The following is a 16,718-nucleotide window of genomic DNA, read 5'->3' on the forward strand; positions in this document are numbered from 1 at the left end:
TGGAGTATTTTAAGATTTGTGAAGAGAGAGAAGAGACGAGCGGGTAGCCTTGGGGAAGGGGGAACTTGGGGGATTGCCGTCCGTGCTAACACACGTCATGTGGCACTCCACTTACTGCAAGCATCTTTATAGCACATCGCCTCGCTCTTTATGACATCTCTAATCCACCGAACAGTATGTACATTCAACAATGCTGCACCGCATACGCATGCACAATTACAGCTGTAGCAGTCTGCACGTTCATGCTACGCACCACTCCAACCTGCTTAATCTCCACCGCACGATCAAGCTCCTTCAGTAACGACGCCGAGATACCTTCCTTCTCCCTACCGACAATGAGCACAACCTTCTCGGGAAACACAAGATCGTTCGTTAGCACAACCGATTTGTCGGTCTGCTCCATGCCCCAGATACTGTATCCTTTCTCGCGGCACTCTCGGATATATGTCACCATGTCAGCTTCCTTGACTTCCTTCATCGGCATCCACTTGTCTGCGGTCACCGCCACTGTCTTGAATTCGCGGTTGCGCGTCACGCTGATGTCAGGTATGCACAGCAACTCTGCTCCAAGCGCATCGGCGACGCGACAGATGCCGCCCAGATTGGGCACCTTGTCGACCAAGGTCGCAAGCACAATCATGCGTCCTTTCGTCGTCCGCTCCGCACGAGGTGCAGGAGCACGCGTGTTCGATTTAGTCTGTAGTGGCTGTTCGCCGTCGTTCGTCGTAGCTCCATCCTCGTCCTCTTCATCTTCGCCCATTGCCATCCCATCAGGCGCAGGTGCACGAGGATCCCAGTCCCGGATTGTCCCGCACCGTACTGGACGTGAAATCACTGTAAACTCCGTCTTCGCCCATTCTAGCGCTCGCGTAAACAGCTCGTCAGTCAGCGCCCGTCGCCGGAGAATAGAACGGTCATTGACGCGCGTCGCCACGCCACCGCAAATAGATGCCAAACGGTAGTCCTGCAGTCCGTTCCACATCACGTCCTGGCCGTACTTAAACGTGCCAAAAGTCGGGCTCTTCTCTACCTGACCCACCATTTGAGAGATAGTTTCTGCAATTTCAAATGGGACAGTCGGTTCTGTGAGTACTTGCCTCAGTCCAACAAGTAGCGACGTGGCGGTGTGCCTCAGCACGGCTCGGTTCGTCGTTGAGTACGCGATCATTATTGGCAACAGACTCTGGATGTAATCGTTTAGGTCGATTTCCGGGTTCTTCGACATCTGCGGGGATAGCTCTTTTGAAAATGGAGTAGCAATGGTTTGACATAGCATAGCACTGGCCGTTAACAGGCTTGCTAGAAATCGCGGCTTATCCTCCGTATCTTCAAGTCGTTTCACTATGTATACCTTGAAATCCGTGAACTTCAACCGATACAGTAGCCGCACTAGCAACCACTCAAATGCAGTGCGCACGAACGGGCTGAATTCAACATTAAGAACCTGAACAATCGAGAGCAACATTGGAAGATGTTCCCCCGCCGGAATGTAATTCTCCACAAGTAGCATGAGCTCAGATAGCGCAACTCTGTGGAGCTCTGCCGCCGCGTCATTCGACAGACTTTCAAATATGTTTGGCGTCCTTGAGTCCCTCTGATACATAATTGCCTTGACCATGGCGTGGCCAAAGTTTGGGTGAAAGTTCTGTAAGTATCTTGTTGTACCGTCGCCAAGAATTAATGCAATATAAGCTTTGCTGAAAAGCTCGTCTGGGAGATCTTCAATATCAACGACAACGCCATCCTCTCGGGACGCAAAGCCCAAAACGGCTTCATCAATTACAAACACATTTTCTGTGATCTGCTGCAGCGTATACACCTCAACCAATAGAGGAGCAAGCGACGCCGGAATACTCTCCGGAAATGGGTACTTCGATGTCTTCGCTTTGTCTTCACAACACGCATTCCGACAAAATATATAAAGGCACTTTGCAAGAAGCGGAAGAATCAAACGTCGGGCGTACGACATTGTCACTAACTTGTGTCCAATCTCAATTATCGCAGTGCTGTTGCCTCTAGTTGCCGTCGCACTCTTCATGACCTCGTATTTGAACAACAGCGAAATAGTCACGATGCCAGCCGACTCTCCCGATAATGGTAGGCCCCGCTCAATAATATGATCGAACATCGACTTCAGTAGTTCGAATACTCTCAGCTCCCGCAGTTCTTCAGAAGTTGCTCCTGTGATTACTAATTTGATAAAGTCGCAGTATTGCACGAGTTCCGGCTCTCGTGCAGCGAAAACCAGTCCTTGAATTGTGCTGAGCACGCTTGCGTATTCCTGCAGAATACTATTCCTCGCATGTTGAAGTTGGTACTCGCACCGCTTTTTTAGAATTGCAAACACGCATTTGCATACGTGTGATCCCCAAGAAATATTCTGACGGCTATACTGTCTTTAGCTACTGAAACCTACAAGAAATTGTGGACAACTTACAAATTGTGAATGTTGTCATACTTCGCCTTCAGAAACCCGGCAAGAACGACACCGAGATCATCGACAAAAGATGTGTCCGACAGTCCAATAGCTTCGTTGTCCACGTTGGTCATTCCGTCGCCAGTCATCCATCTCAGCATTGTTAGGCAGCGTAATAACCTGTCATCTGATGGCAGACGAAGAGCTTGTGAGAAGTTAAACATATAGAGCCGGCATAGCTTGTCGTGAAGATGCTGATCGTCCACCTCAATGGGTACTGGATAAGGATAACTCGCACATGCTTCTTCGACGTTACCTGCTTCCAGAAATTGAATGGCCTGTGCTCTCGCCGTCAAAATAAATTTCTCAATCGACCCTAGACTGATGAATTTGCGCTCCGTCGGACCTGAAGACGCAATGGCAGCACATATAGCCAGTCGTTTTTCGATAGACGCGTCGTAAAAGATATGCTCCACTAATGACTCCAATCGCGAGGGTCCGTAGATTTGCGTAAACAAAGGCATCATCCAAGTTATTCGTTCGAGATCTCCCTCGAGGTCATTAAAATTTGGATCCTGATTCTCGACTGAGATACGAGCAACATAGTCCGGCTTCGACCTGACTTCAATGATCTTATTCACGACATAGTGCCCGAAACAATCTCCCTTGTGATTCCTGGTCGCGCCGAAGAGAGTCTCAACATAAGACATGCTGGAGATCTCCTTGCGTATCGCTGTTAAATCGTCATAAATGGTATACAAGCACTCAGCTTCGCAAGTCGTAACAGCATGCGACAAGATACGAAAGTAATACCCGAGGGCGCATTGTCGCAGCTTCTTACTCTCAAACTCGCTGCTCAAACAAAATAGTCTCAGATTGTCCAGTATTTCGTCACCAATTTTGAATTTCTTTCGCAGAGCGCCATGCAAAACGCCAGACAGCACGTAAATGATGAATGCCTCGAAATGTCTCTTAGTAGCGCTCTGCTTCACCAGCGCTCCCAACAATTCAGCCACAAAGCCGGCGGGGTCCATAAACTGGTCGATCGCTTTGAACAAGAATTTCGAGATATAATATTCGCCGTGCTTGCACTCCTGCTGTGACGGCTTGTTCGCAATGTCGGATGGTACAAAGAACGAGGCCTGTTCGACAAACGGTAGATACGCGTCAGTTATTACCGAGTAGTCTACAGAAAGCCCCTGCAACTGCGGGAAATTCGCAACAAATTTAGCCATCTCAACTCGAATAGACGGCAGTGAAGCACTCAGCCCGAGTTTGATAAGAACAACCTGCCAATATGCGGGAATATATACGGACGGGAGGTTCAAACTTCGCGCAATTTCGCGTAACCCGTCCTTCGTCTGGTGAATTGAGGAATCGACAGCAATAAACTGAAGCACAGTGAAATAACGCTGCCAATGCTCCTCCAGTTGCTCGACTGCCGATATGGGGTAAGACATGACGCTGTATGTTTGTTAGACTGAACGGCGAAACTGAGGTTGGCAGATACATACTCTGGGATATAAATATCGCGTGTAATAAGTTCCCTAGATTTTTGAAATATATAGAGACTGAGCTTCTTTCGCTCTAGTGAACCGTTCAGGAGGCTTGAAGCCAAATGCGTCCAGTAAAATCCTTCCTCCATGAGTTGCTGCATCCTGCTGGATCGGGTAAAAGTCGGGCATTCGAGCACTGCTGTTAAAAAGTATAGCGCCTCTAATTCATGCACCTCGTAATATGTGCTTAAGTATTTCAAGAGCACTGGCATTGGCATGTGGTCGATAAATGCTTGCAGCGCTTCAGTCGCCATGATAGCTTTATGCGCTGCACCGGCCACCCGCTTGTCGGATACCAGCGTAAACGGAATGATCGCTATGGCTAGCGACAAGCTCTGGTCTGGAGAGGTAATATTCTGTTGTCGAAAGAATACTTCGAGAAACTCGAGTATGCGTATGGCCAAACTTTCGTTGTAATTTTGTGGCTTGTCACTTCTTCGCACTGGCATCTCTAATTGTTCGATCACAGCACATGCCTGCGGATGAATCAATGTGTCATGGCCTGAAATCACTGTGCGCATTGTAACACTTTGGGCAAGCAGCAAGCCTTCGCAATTCCGGAGGATCCGATGTCGAACGAATGGCAAAGCCAAAGTAATTTTCGTAATAAAGTCGTAGTCGGGCTTCGTGCTAGAATACTCTAGCAAATATGTGCAATATCCCACGATACTTAAAGTAACCCGGTCATATAAAATTTTGTCGTCGTCTTCGGCATATTCGTAGAGGCCTTCCAGTAATAACATGATGGCTTCGATATTGAGCTTCCAGACACTTAGCTGTTCAGCATTTGGGGCCACTGCAGATGTGAAATTGTCTATATCATCTTGTCCATATCGGTTTGCCGTATTACTACTGATGATATCCTGCAGCAGTGTAAGTTCTTTAGACAGAGATGCAGCTAAACAGACACGAGTCGACACATCTAAGCTGGCAACTATTCGACTGTTCGCCGTCAATATTCCAGTGTCCATTTGGACCGATATGTCCACGGAGTCGAATGGGTATTGCTCCACGAATGGCGCTTTCGATAGCCTGTGATCGACCGTACTCGAAACCTTGGTCTTAAAATTTCGTAGGCTTGTTGGGAGTTATGATGCCCCAGATCGCGTTAGAGTTCAAAGATCATCAAGCTGCTCCCCCCTGAGCGACGAGCAAGCCGACTGTTCGACGCGTCGCGTGTGCCCCTAATTTTTTTGAAATGTTCAACCCAAGTCACATAGCTCTACTAATCATACAAAATAAATACTCTGGTCTAAATTGAAAATACAGCTCATTTCTCCGGTATGTACTCCCAAACACACGTCGTCGGCTGCGACGCTTCCGGCACCATCGTAATTCCGGTGTGCGGTTCATACACGCCCTTGTCCGTCCATATCTTTTTCCTCTGTTGCGCCAAGAAACTGTTGTAAGTGCTCGCCGCCCTGGCGTGCTCAAACATCCAGTTCTGGTCTGTGATAATCACGCTCTTCTTCTTCAACTGATATGGGAACGCGGCAGCCATCTCCTGTGGGGTCGGCGCGTTGGTTTGCTGTGTGTGATACACCGCGCTGGCGCCGTGCCACGCGACATATTGGTTGCGGTTGTATTCCACGCCTGGAGGTGGAAGCTTGTCGAACGGATCCGCAAGCTCGCCTGCTACTGCGCCATCGGCCACGGCGCGGCTTTCATAGTAGTCGTCGGTCACTCTGCGGCCGCCGACTATTATCCGAGCTCCAAACTCACGAAATACTGAGCGTGCTGTGACGATACCAATAGCGCGACCCTTGTACGAGTGGGGGATGACGTTGCGTTCAATCAAATCGAACTTCTGACGATCATCCACGATAACTTTCAGTAGTTGCCTGTGACGTTGGAAGAATAGATATGAATCACGAAATCCAATACAACGCGCTGGTTCAGTCGACAGCATGTAAAGTCTGTCCCCGCTACCGAGAATAGTGAACGTGCGGCAGCGATACTCCCTGCCGTCTTTGAGGTGCCCGTTTTCATCGACTTTTGTATCGCCGACAGCATCAGGGGGCACAATAACCTCGTCGCCCTCGATTTGTTGCGGATTTCCATCCAAATCCAGCGGTGCGACCGTCTGCGCGGAGGCCGAGTTTCGCGCTTGCATATTCCTCATACGCGCTGCGCGCGCCTTGCGAGCGGCAGCGGCGCGCGGGTCTTCACGCAGCTCGCCGTTGGCGCCGGCGACTGCCTCACCAGCGCCAGTTCCCGCGTCATCGTTATCATCTTCATCGCCATCTTCTTCTTCTTGTTCTTCTTCGTCCTCTTCTTCGTCTTCTTCGGCAACCTGCGCAGTGGACGATCGCGTCGCCCTCCGCCTAAGGCGCTTCCTCCGCGCGTTGCTCTCGTCTTCATCGTCGTCTAAATCCTCACCATCCTCCTCCGCGTCATTATCTTCATCTTCGTCCTCATCATCATCGTCGTCGTCAAGGGTAATGTCTTGTGCCTTGATAACATCCTCATCCTCGTCGTCTTCGTCGTCACGCGGTCGTCGTATCCGGATCCGGGTGTATCGCTCCGCGGGTGGCGCGGAGCGTGGAATCTTTTTGCTCGTTGGTGGTCGGCCGCGTGGTCGTCCGCGTGGTCGCGGCGTGTGTGGCGCTGGACTCTTCATGTTCTATCGATTTATCTGGGTTCGTGGAAACTGCTTGTTCCCACCAGGCAGAGACCATCCAACACAAATCATAACGAAAACTCCCGCCCTGCTTTCAGTCACGTGACTTTGGTCGCCTGAAGAGTATCTGTTCAGTATAGCATATACCCTAGCCATGGGCCTCATTGTGGTGTTATGCATATGGAAACTTGTCCAGCGGATCTGAAATTGAAATTTTGATTGACTTTCTGATGTTATAGAACAAATTTAACGAAGAATCAAGAAGTGACATTGGTTATTTTGTGTTGTTCCTGTAAGCTAACAGTATTATTAAAATTAAACCAACTGTGACAAAAAGAAAGAGAAGAGGATCATGTTACTTGGCATAGCGTCCTGATGGTGTAACACAAATAAAGATATTCATAAACACAAAGGCTCAAAAGCGTAGTTAACAGCAAGTATAAGGTACCAACCCAAGCAGACGTGAAAAACAAAGAAGAAGTATATGATATTAGTAGTGTTTTGGAGTTTGCAGAGAGAAACAAGTTATGCAAGCATTAAAAAAGACACCCCGTGGAGTAACTTACTGAAAACCAAAGTAATATAAAAAGACGTGTACCCAAAGAACCACCAAGCGAAATTTTGCTATGCTTCCCACAAAAACAATATACCCAAAAGATGAAAAAAATAGAACAAACGATAACGGACAATCATAGGAAACATTAAACTTTTTTAGACGGTCCAAATTTTTATGCGCAAATAATAATACTGAGCCAAATCAAACGAGCAATTAATAATGAAAGTGTCATAAACGAATAGTTAGAGCATTATAACGACGAAGATGGGAGCCTCGTGGTACTTAGCAAACAGCGGGAGCGGGGCCGACAGGAAGTTGCAGAACTGGTGAAAACACACAGTAGTGGCAATTGCAGTTTGGAGAATAACTGCTGCCGCCCATCAACGAGTGATGCGTCACCTGTCGGTACGACTGTTCGCGATGCTGATGTGGCTGCAACGGCGGTTGAAAGTATGCAGACGTTTGGAACGGATCATAACGATACGACGGCTGCTGGTGGATGTTCGAAAACCCCTGGTACTGCCCATCATAATACATCGATCGATGTCGCGACGAGTCATCATGATGGCCTTGATGATCATACCACTGCAGCTCCGGCGAAAGGTTCTGCACCGGCTGCTGCTGATGATGGTGAAACGGATGACTCAACCGCGCATTCGCTGCCTTTTCAGTCTCGTTGCGGTAGTCGATCCAGCGCTGATTCCACTTTGTCCAAATAGGGAAGTCTGCATCGCCAAGATTGAGATGCCAGTTAATAAGCTGCAGCCACTTCATTTCAACTTTTGTAAGATCGCTCATCCGCAATCCAGTAACTTCCGCCCACGATTTGTTTGTAAACGTGTTGTCATCATTAAACTTGTTCGCCAGGATAAGAGAAACGATCAGCATACTATATTGTTCATTGGCTGAAGGCATCTGCAATTCGCATCGCTTCTGCAAGTATGCCAACGATAACACGATAGTTGACCCGGGAAGACGTGTCGATGAGAGAATTTGATGAGTGAACTTGATGAACGAGTGCTGAGGAGGATGACTCATTCCCATAATGTCCGATGCGGAAGCACATAGGAACTCGGCCATACGATCGACGTTGTAGTCCAACTTTGACGAGACTCCGCCACTCTTTGGTTCCGATGTCGCATGAGAATCGTACTGCATCTGCTTGCGCGCATCAAGCTCTGACCGCTGCTGCAGGTGGTAGTCGTAGCCGCCAAAACCTGGAACTTTCTGGTGTCCCAGTTGGTTCGGCATCGGACGAGGTTGCCATACCTCCTGTTCACTCATGAAAGTATTGCTACCGATGCTTTTGCTCTGGCCCTGGTTCCACGGACCATGATACGGCTGTGCCGACTCCATCGGAGCACGGCGGTAGACAAAGGGCCACGCGGAGTACTGCTGGTACTGAAAGGGAACCTGGTGCGACTGCTTCGGCGCATACTGAGTCTCAACGGACTGTGGCATCATGGCTAGCCCAGAATATGTGGACGGCATCGACACGGGAAGAGGCGGAAGTTGGGGGACCGAAGGCAAGCCGATGAGGTAGGACAGGTGTGACTGCTGTTGATGAGACATGTGCCCCATGTAGTCGGTCGGAGTAACGGGCTCGACTGGATAGAATACCGTAGGAGGCGGAGGCATGATGGAAACCATGGTGGCAATGGTGAAGAGGAAATGAGAGAGGTAGAAACTTCTTCTCCCTATGTTGGCTTTGGGTCAGTCAAAATCTGCTTGTACGCGCCAGCTGGCGCTGGGAACGGAAACGTACCTTAACTAAGGGGTGCAAGGCAAACAGCCGGGGACCGGACAGTCGCGGCAGAGAATGCAAGCCAAATGAAAATGAAAACTTTTAGTGACGAGTGCCCATCTATCAGGTGGCGGAGGTCTAGCAAGCGGTGCGTTAAGCGGACAGGAGCAGTCGGGTCGGTGGGAGCTGAGAAGACCGCGTCCGAGGCAATAGGAGACGTCGCCGAAAACCAAAAAAGGGCCAAACGATAAGAGAGTCACAAAACGAGCAAACGAGCAAAACAAAACCGAGGAGGAAGAACGGGGAGGAAGGCGAGTGGGGAAGGGGATGCAGTAGGTCGGGGGATGGCGCTACTCCATGCACCGAGAAGAACCGTTGACTCGCGGGAAGAAGACGACAACGTTCAGCGAAGAAGTGTCGGCAGACGAGACAAGGACTGCGTCGGGTGCGGCGGGATGCAGCAGCTGAACGGGCTGCTTGCGGATGGAGGGGGACAACAGGGACGAGGGAGACGGAAGGGGGCGAGCTGACGACGGCAGAGGACGGGCGGAAAGGAAGCCCTGAGCAAAGTCGGCCGGTCGTGCTGCCGCCACGCAGCGCACAAATTTTTGTGCGCCACTCGCCACGCTGCGCCACAGCACCGCTGTTATTGGCTGCGCACGTGCCGCTACGCACTTGTGCCCTAACTGCATCGATTACGATCTATTCGCCCTGCTACGATCCTGCTCAGATCATCCCCCCGCCCGCAGCCATATCCCGCGCGGCCAGTAGCCGTTGTGCCTCTTGCTTGTGGTACTCCTGTGTGGCATGCACGTCGCACATGAACTCTCCTGGCCGTAGTTCGTAGTACGCGTCTCGTAGCAGCACGCGGCACTCGCCGCATCGGAAGCATGATACATGGGCAATCCGCAGCCGGTCGCTGTCCTCTGTTTGTAGACCGATTGACACGCACGCACCTTCCACACCTTCGCCGCATACGCAGCACAAGCTCCCGTTTCGCGCGTGGTAGCAGGATGCGCAGTACGGCAGTCCGTCCGGCAGCGCGTAACACTCCATGCTCTCAAATCGGCTATCGCATGCTGTGCATTTGAAGCATTCATTGTGCCACTTACCGCGGATTGTCCTGTCTGATGACGACAGTGCTGAAAGCGCCGACGTAGGCGGCGGGGCTCGTATGCATTTCCCATGAATCGGCAGCGAGCATGCCTCGCATATCGCTCGTGGCTTACGTGAGCGTACAGCGTTCTCCTTGTCCGCAGACCCCGAATATGACCCGTCATACGATGACAGTTGTGATGGATTCTCAAATGTCATCGTCGAAGTTGGCGACGTAGGCGACAGCGACATCTGCAGCTGCGACAGAATTCTGATCCTCGACTTGACTTGCTCGCCGCCGTCGCTGGATACGGCCTTTCCCGTGTCGCTTGACACTTGTGACTTCACGGATAGATCCTCGTCTGGGTCAGGCGCTGAAGACGCGAAACTCTCCCCACTTGATAGACTTGTTGTGCTCGAGGTTGTAGTGCTAGATCCAGACCGGCTGTAAGTCATATGCTGGGAGCCGTGCTGCGTATGTCGATATTGTCCCTGAGGATCGCGATAGTGCTGCAGCGGTGGTGCATCTACCACGTAACCTTCTGGCATGCTGGGTAGTGCATATCCCCTCGAAGGCGCTCTACCTTGTCCCGGGTTGCGGCATTGCGGACTTCCTGGCGTTGGCGCGCTCCGCAGAGCCGGTGATTGTGGTGCTGGTCGACGCGGCTGCAGAGATCGATCATAGTAATCTGGCGGGTGCACTTGCATGTGCGGATTCTGCTGTCTTGATCTCAAAGACTGATCAGAGGCCTTGCGGGGCAGCGTTCGAGAATGTGATGTTTGCGGCCGCCGTCCTCCGTCGTCTTGTGCAAATCCCTGGGGCGGTCGTGGCATTCTAGGCATGCCTTGCAGAGGTTGTTGCTGTTGCTGCTGGGGGTAATATAATCTGCCGCCGGCATCCTGTGGATTGTACTCCTGCTGATAATTGCCGCCGAAGCCTGCCATCTGGTACACGTTCAAAGTCCTGACCGTGCCGTCTGATTTAATGAAAGGCGGGTACGCGCTCTCCAAGTTCTTGCGAATGGGACCTGGGGCCAAATGTGTCGGAATATTCGGGCTGTGTTTCGGAATCTCGTTTGTTGACGATGTCGGGGATGGCGGGTTTTGGTCGACGTTAATAATATACTTATCTGAAAATCTGTTAGAGACATTTCATCTGTAAGAGATGCAGAATGGATAACTAACTGGAACTGATGGAGTCGAGTCTTTGCAGATTCATTCCCTCGACTGACGAATAGTGTGTTGCGTAATTCTCGGCCGCGTCGCGTAAGACAAGTTTGGTCCTTGCCGTATGTACTCTGGCTTCACTCTATGGATGACGCGCGCGGTAACCGCGGTCCCATTCAGGAGAAGCAAATATAGCGAGGCGATAAATCGCTCTTTGACGGGAAACACAAAGCAATTGCAATGGCAGCTAGCTAGACCGGAGCGACTCAGTCAGTCGCGCAGCCAGCGACGCGCAAAATAATTCGAAAGCAACACAGCAGCGCGAGCAAAAATAGCAGGCCGTCAGACGAGCAAGCAGCAGCAACGGTGGGCGGGGGCCGGAGTGTAGACCTGAAGCGCGTCGAGGACGTAAGCAGCAAGCAGTTTGCGCAAGCAAGAAAGGGGGTGCGCGCAGGGGACGTGTTCAAATTTAGACTTGGGGGAGATTACTAGCGCGCCGAGTTTAGTGCACGCGCAAAAAACGCGTCGGTTCTCAGCGCGTCACTGACGCGTCGCACGGCGTGCGGCGGTCGAGCTCCACTTCGGCGCAGTAGCTCCTGGCCTGGCAGCGGTCGCTGGCCGACGACCACGACGACTGCGAACCTGCCACAGTACGCTAGGCAGTGTGATGGGTGCTGCAGTGTGCGGCGAAGCATCAAGCATGCGAGCTGGCGGCGGCCTAAGACGTTGCTAGAGCGAGTTAGCCGAACCATCCGATCTCCAGGCTAGTGCATTCGTGCAGGGCGAAAGGGGAAGCGATTTCGTCCTGGAATGCTTGACACCACAGGAAAGGCCAAACCAGCCAACTTGAAGCATAATCCTTCCGTCTTGTCCCAGGCGTCTGCTTGTGTCTGTCTGCAACCAGCAACAGCTCTCCTTGAACTGCAACGTCCTGGTTTACAGAGCCTTCATTGTTCAATCGCGGGCGGCGTAAAATCAGCCGATCACTGACGCTTGGACTGTTTGCGGAAGTTACAGTCGCTTCGCTTTACAACTTAGATCCAGTGTCATCATAAACAGTTCATAATACAGTTGTTGTGTCTCTTCTAGCTCTGATGTTGCGAATGTTGCCAGGGGTGACATCGACCTCCAGGTTCCGGGGTTGGGAGTTGGGACATTCAAAAAATTCGCGATGCATGTAGTACGACGTCGCGAGCGCCCTACGCATTGTTCAGTGCACATCAACAGGAGGCATGTCGTCGATTGCATTTCCGTTTGAGATTAAAGAGGAGGAGGAGGATGAAGACCTCATTGCGCTTAACCGGCAGCACGGAGTGATCAAGATCGAAGATGACACTTTTATGGACATCGACGGCGTCCCCGACGTCAATACCGCGCCCTCCATAATTGACTCCGCCACTCCTACAGGGCTTGAAACCGACGATATCGAGGATCCAATTATTGCAGACTTTCCAATATTCCTGTCTACACAGCTAGCGGACCATCTACATGTGCTACAATACCCCTCTCGGCATAGATCGCGGCCTTACACTGGCTCCTCAGCGGTTCTCGACTTCCGGTCAAAACCCGAAGCGGGCATCGTACAGCTCGACATCCCTATGGATACCACGAGATTTTATGATACCGAGAAGGGCGCGCGTTGGGGTGATGTCGACCGGCAGACACTGGGAGGCGTGGTCGTGCACAATAAGGGCCATATGGTTGGCATCTTTCAGGATGGTGAGAGCAGTCAACGGCTTCAATCTGTAGACGGTTGCTAACCGAGTGTGCAGGTGAACTTCACTTGACGCCAATCAAGGGAACGGCACAAATGAGACCAGCGTTCACATATATCGACAAAGACGTGCAGACTGAGAAGGAGATAGCGCGCTCAACACATCAGGATCCGGCCAAATCTAAGGAACTTCGTGCTGTTCAGGTGCATCACATGTGACAGTTGCTATCAGTCGGCATGTAAGCTAACGTGCCTCTAGATGACTGTCAAATCGTCGGATAACGCCGGGCCCCGGTATAGCGGGGCGCTTGCGGCACGAAAGAAGGCGGAGGACGAGCAATTCATAGATATGCGGTGGACGGAGAACAGCAGTACAGAGGCCTGGGATCTGGCTGAGAGACTAAGGGCGTCGCGGAGAGACCCGCTGGTCCCGGCAACCAGCAGGGAGGCATACGCTGATCTGCTACGCGATCCGTGAGCTTTGCCAGCGGAGGAAGACAGGGAGCCGGTGATAGAACGATAGCAGTGTGCGGCAGTCCTGTCTGTGTACGATAGCTAGAATCATGAAAACACGACCAGACACTTGTTGAGTTGTTGAGAGGTTAGAGTGGTGTGGAGGCTGACAGGGCACATAGCCACAAACTCTGGTGGAATATGGCGCAATCTCTTCTGCACATTGGATTCTCGGTGCTCAAAATTCAACTGAGAGAGCTCAACAATTCTCAGAGCCTCAGAGCAACCCGTGAACTAGAACAGCAAAGGGTCCGAGTCCGAGCTAGCCGGCTGGGCACACAGCTTAAGGGCTTCAGGCTGCGCGCATGTGAAAATTCGTGTCTTGCGAGAATTTGTGTGGGAAATGAGTTGTCTTGCGGCGTTCAGAGATAAGAAATCTCGCCCGTCAACTTCCTACTTTTTCTAGACTTCTTTGACCTTCTTCCGAGGCTCCGTCCGTAAGAGGTTTCTGCTATTTCTCTCATACTTGTTGCGTACTCGTCGTTGCGTGGACTCGAACAGCAGCTACGCCAGCCTGTATTTTGAAGCGGCAGAAAGCGGGGAACAACCGGTGGGGAATACTGGGGCGGGGACCTTTTAGGTTCACAGTGAACATGTAGTCTAACGCCTGATCCGCTTGACTGCCGTTGGCTTGCGAAGTCTAAACAGCTCAAAGTTCCAAACGCTGTGTGATGCTCATACGCGCGGAATTATCAATTGTTCGGCGCCTGAAAATTATATTTACTTGTTTAACAGCCAAATATAGATGCAAACCCTTTGGTTATGACAGACAAGTTTTAGATGTCAGACAGGCCATCAAGTTCTGTGTGTGTGGTGTTGCAACTCTCGCAAAAGGTTGTGTCCGGGAAATGTTGGGGCAGCGCAGACACAAACCTTGCAGACGCGCTACGGTCCACATGCTAATGACGCGTCTGGAAAATCACTATGTAGCGTCTTTGAAATCACGTTTATGTGCTTATCGTCGCACTATGGCGCAGCCTACCCCGGAACTTGAAACTCAAACTGCGTCTCCGTCATCCACGTGAGCCCGACGTGGCGGTAACTACTTATACCGCTCTCTCCGTCTCGTTCTCGTCTCCTGCACCCGCTCTCTCTGCGTACCCTTTGCTGATAGCTCCTTGCTCTTTACTGCGTACTCTGTGTACCCATCGTCTCTTTCAGTCCGTGGAAAAGAAGCTCTTTCTTTTCCTAGTTCTGAATCTTTCACAACGTTTGCCAATCTTCTCGGCTCGGCTCACCACCCTCACCAAACCTCGTCTGTATCCGGTGGGTGTGGTAATAGGATATATTTCTATTAATTTTCCATCGGTTTTATCGCACTAGTTTTTTATTTATCGCAATGGCTCCTCACGCGCTTGAAGAGGAAGGCTCGTCCTCCCTCGCTGTCCCGGAGGTGTTGTCTGGATTTACCACTGTGCAAGTCTTCTCTGAGAAGGCGAAGGTCGAGGACGGTTTCATGGTGGCCGACTACACTTACGAGAACGCGACCGTCAAGAAGACTACTGGCGGACGTTACGAGGTCACCCCTACCAAGGTCGACTACAAGTTCAAGGTTGATATGAAGGTCCCCAAGACTGGGTAAGTTGGCATGTGTTTGATTCGATAGTCAAGTGTCTAACAACATATATAGTCTTATGTTGGTCGGTCTTGGCGGTAATAATGGCTCGACCTTGACGTCTACTATCATGGCGAATCGTTACGGCATTTCCTTCCGTACGAAGAATGGCTTGCAAAAGCCAAACTACTACGGCTCGGTTACTCAGTCTTCTACTTTGAAGCTTGGTGTTGATGAGGACGGTCGTGACGTGTACGCTCCGTTCAACGAGATCCTCCCCATGCTTCACCCGAACGACATTGTTATCGGCGGTTGGGATATCAATTCTGCCAACGTTGCTGATGCTGCTGAGCGTGCGAAAGTTCTTGACTACGACATCCAGCGCCAGCTCGCGAAGTATTTGGCTCAGATCAAGCCTCTTCCTTCTATCTACTACCCGGATTTCATTGCGGCCAACCAGTCGGAGCGCGCTGACAATCTTATTGATGGCGACTCTAAGTGGGACCACGTTCAGCGTATCCGCCAGGATATCGCTAATTTCAAGGCCAAGAACGAGCTTGAGAAGATTATCGTCGTCTGGACTGCTAATACTGAGCGTTATGCCGATATCATCGCTGGCGTTAACGACACTGCCGAGAACTTGATTGCTTCCATCAAGGCTTCCCATGCTGAGATTGCGCCGTCTACAATTTTCGCTGTGGCTTGTATTCTTGATGGCGTTCCCTTCATCAACGGATCTCCCCAGAACACCTTTGTTCCTGGCTGCATCGAGCTTGCTGAGCAGAAGAAGTCGTTTGTAGGTGGCGATGATTTCAAGTCTGGTCAGACAAAGTTGAAGTCTGTTCTTGCTCAGTTTCTTGTCGATGCTGGTATCCGCCCGGTTTCCATTGCGTCCTACAACCATCTCGGCAACAACGACGGTTACAACTTGTCTGCTCCCAAACAGTTTCGTTCGAAGGAGATTTCCAAGCAGTCCGTTATTGACGATATTGTTGCGTCCAACCAGATCTTGTACAACGAAGAGAAAGGCAACCACGTTGATCACTGCATTGTTATCAAGTACCTGAAGGCTGTTGGTGACTCCAAGGTTGCAATGGATGAGTATTATTCTGAGCTTATGATGGGTGGTCACAACACCATCTCCATTCATAACGTGTGCGAGGACTCGTTGTTGGCTTCTCCTTTGATCATTGACCTGGCTGTTATCTGCGAGTTTTTCTCTCGCGTTACGTACAAGAAGGCCGACACTGATGACGAGTACGAGCAGTTCTACCCCGTTCTCAACGTTCTCTCCTACTGGCTCAAGGCTCCGCTCGTGCGCCCCGGCTTCGAGCCTATTAATGGCTTGAACAAGCAGCGCCAGGCATTGGAGAATTTGTTGCGCGCGTTCGTGGGTCTCGGTCCTCAGAACGAGCTCAAGCTTGAGGAGAGATTGTGGTAACGCATTATTTCAGCTTCTTGTCATGACCGCATTCATGCGATCTTGCGTTGTGATTTTCTCATTTTTATTCTAACTGTCATGGTCAGCTGACGCAAGTCGGTCTTCTATTTTCTCTATGATTGTTGTGCTCTTGTATAAAGCATTTCATCATAAAATCTTTTTCCTTTTACTTATAATTAATTTAAACCTTTTTCCTTGGAGTCAACTTTCTATGTTTCAGTCTGGGACATAGGCTGGAGTAGAAGATCAGTGACGATTGCGAGATCAGCATGGACACCCTCGTCAGCGGCCCAGCGATATTGTGCATTGGAGAATCTGCATCAGTTAGCTATGTCTTGGTT

At 50.7% G+C, this 16,718-nt stretch overlaps 6 protein-coding genes across 6 annotated transcripts; 2 read left to right on the forward strand and 4 right to left on the reverse strand.

Moving 5' to 3' along the window:
* Positions 1 to 125: 125 nt before the first annotated feature.
* Positions 126 to 5,021, reverse strand: V1518DRAFT_412960 (uncharacterized protein). The gene is made up of 4 exons (XM_066903207.1): positions 4,893 to 5,021; positions 3,931 to 4,835; positions 2,438 to 3,880; positions 126 to 2,387 (listed from the first exon to the last, which is right to left on the reverse strand). The coding sequence occupies exons 1-4, from the start codon at positions 4,941 to 4,943 to the stop codon at positions 185 to 187; spliced, it is 4,602 nt and encodes a 1,533-aa protein (XP_066760484.1). The 5' UTR covers positions 4,944 to 5,021; the 3' UTR covers positions 126 to 184.
* A 139-nt stretch (positions 5,022 to 5,160) lies between these two features.
* V1518DRAFT_412964 (chromatin remodelling complex Rsc7/Swp82 subunit-domain-containing protein) lies at positions 5,161 to 6,633 on the reverse strand. The gene has a single exon (XM_066903208.1). It carries the CDS (start codon positions 6,590 to 6,592, stop codon positions 5,243 to 5,245), a length of 1,350 nt encoding a protein of 449 aa, XP_066760485.1. The 5' UTR covers positions 6,593 to 6,633; the 3' UTR covers positions 5,161 to 5,242.
* A 797-nt stretch (positions 6,634 to 7,430) lies between these two features.
* V1518DRAFT_425997 (uncharacterized protein) lies at positions 7,431 to 8,798 on the reverse strand (the record flags this gene model as incomplete). Its single annotated transcript, XM_066905957.1, has 1 exon — positions 7,431 to 8,798. One exon carries the CDS (start codon positions 8,796 to 8,798, stop codon positions 7,431 to 7,433), a length of 1,368 nt encoding a protein of 455 aa, XP_066760486.1.
* Positions 8,799 to 9,618: 820 nt separating this feature from the next.
* On the reverse strand, positions 9,619 to 11,206 carry V1518DRAFT_425998 (uncharacterized protein; the record flags this gene model as incomplete). The annotated part of the gene is made up of 2 exons (XM_066905958.1): positions 9,619 to 11,117; positions 11,173 to 11,206. 2 exons carry the CDS (start codon positions 11,204 to 11,206, stop codon positions 9,619 to 9,621), a joined length of 1,533 nt encoding a protein of 510 aa, XP_066760487.1.
* A 1,045-nt stretch (positions 11,207 to 12,251) lies between these two features.
* On the forward strand, positions 12,252 to 13,518 carry V1518DRAFT_412971 (Sin-like protein conserved region-domain-containing protein). Its single transcript, XM_066903209.1, has 3 exons — positions 12,252 to 12,873; positions 12,927 to 13,072; positions 13,128 to 13,518. Exons 1-3 carry the CDS (start codon positions 12,387 to 12,389, stop codon positions 13,344 to 13,346), a joined length of 852 nt encoding a protein of 283 aa, XP_066760488.1. The 5' UTR covers positions 12,252 to 12,386; the 3' UTR covers positions 13,347 to 13,518.
* Positions 13,519 to 14,563: 1,045 nt separating this feature from the next.
* V1518DRAFT_189690 (uncharacterized protein) lies at positions 14,564 to 16,705 on the forward strand. Its single transcript, XM_066900866.1, has 2 exons — positions 14,564 to 14,959; positions 15,012 to 16,705. The coding sequence occupies exons 1-2, from the start codon at positions 14,721 to 14,723 to the stop codon at positions 16,375 to 16,377; spliced, it is 1,605 nt and encodes a 534-aa protein (XP_066760489.1). The 5' UTR covers positions 14,564 to 14,720; the 3' UTR covers positions 16,378 to 16,705.
* The last annotated feature ends 13 nt before the right edge of the window (positions 16,706 to 16,718 follow it).

The sequence above is a fragment of the Limtongia smithiae genome, assembly GCF_038497785.1.
Source record: "Limtongia smithiae strain NRRL Y-17922 unplaced genomic scaffold V1518scaffold_3, whole genome shotgun sequence".
Taxonomy (NCBI): Eukaryota; Fungi; Ascomycota; class Lipomycetes; order Lipomycetales; family Lipomycetaceae; genus Limtongia; species Limtongia smithiae.

What these genes read in the sequence shown, in the direction of transcription:
- V1518DRAFT_412960 (XM_066903207.1), bottom strand. Translation starts at nt 4,943, where the DNA reads ATGGACACTGGAATATTGACGGCGAACAGTCGAATAGTTGCCAGCTTA. An exon ending in CGCGATATTTATATCCCAGA is followed by an intron (nt 3,881 to 3,930) that starts GTATGTATCTGC and finishes ACAAACATACAG; the next exon opens with CGTCATGTCTTACCCCATAT. An exon ending in TATGACAACATTCACAATTT is followed by an intron (nt 2,388 to 2,437) that starts GTAAGTTGTCCA and finishes AAGACAGTATAG; the next exon opens with CCGTCAGAATATTTCTTGGG.
- V1518DRAFT_412971 (XM_066903209.1), top strand. Translation starts at nt 12,387, where the DNA reads ATGTCGTCGATTGCATTTCCGTTTGAGATTAAAGAGGAGGAGGAGGAT. An exon ending in GGTTGGCATCTTTCAGGATG is followed by an intron (nt 12,874 to 12,926) that starts GTGAGAGCAGTC and finishes CCGAGTGTGCAG; the next exon opens with GTGAACTTCACTTGACGCCA. An exon ending in AGGAACTTCGTGCTGTTCAG is followed by an intron (nt 13,073 to 13,127) that starts GTGCATCACATG and finishes ACGTGCCTCTAG; the next exon opens with ATGACTGTCAAATCGTCGGA.
- V1518DRAFT_412964 (XM_066903208.1), bottom strand. Translation starts at nt 6,592, where the DNA reads ATGAAGAGTCCAGCGCCACACACGCCGCGACCACGCGGACGACCACGC.
- V1518DRAFT_189690 (XM_066900866.1), top strand. Translation starts at nt 14,721, where the DNA reads ATGGCTCCTCACGCGCTTGAAGAGGAAGGCTCGTCCTCCCTCGCTGTC. An exon ending in ATGAAGGTCCCCAAGACTGG is followed by an intron (nt 14,960 to 15,011) that starts GTAAGTTGGCAT and finishes CAACATATATAG; the next exon opens with TCTTATGTTGGTCGGTCTTG.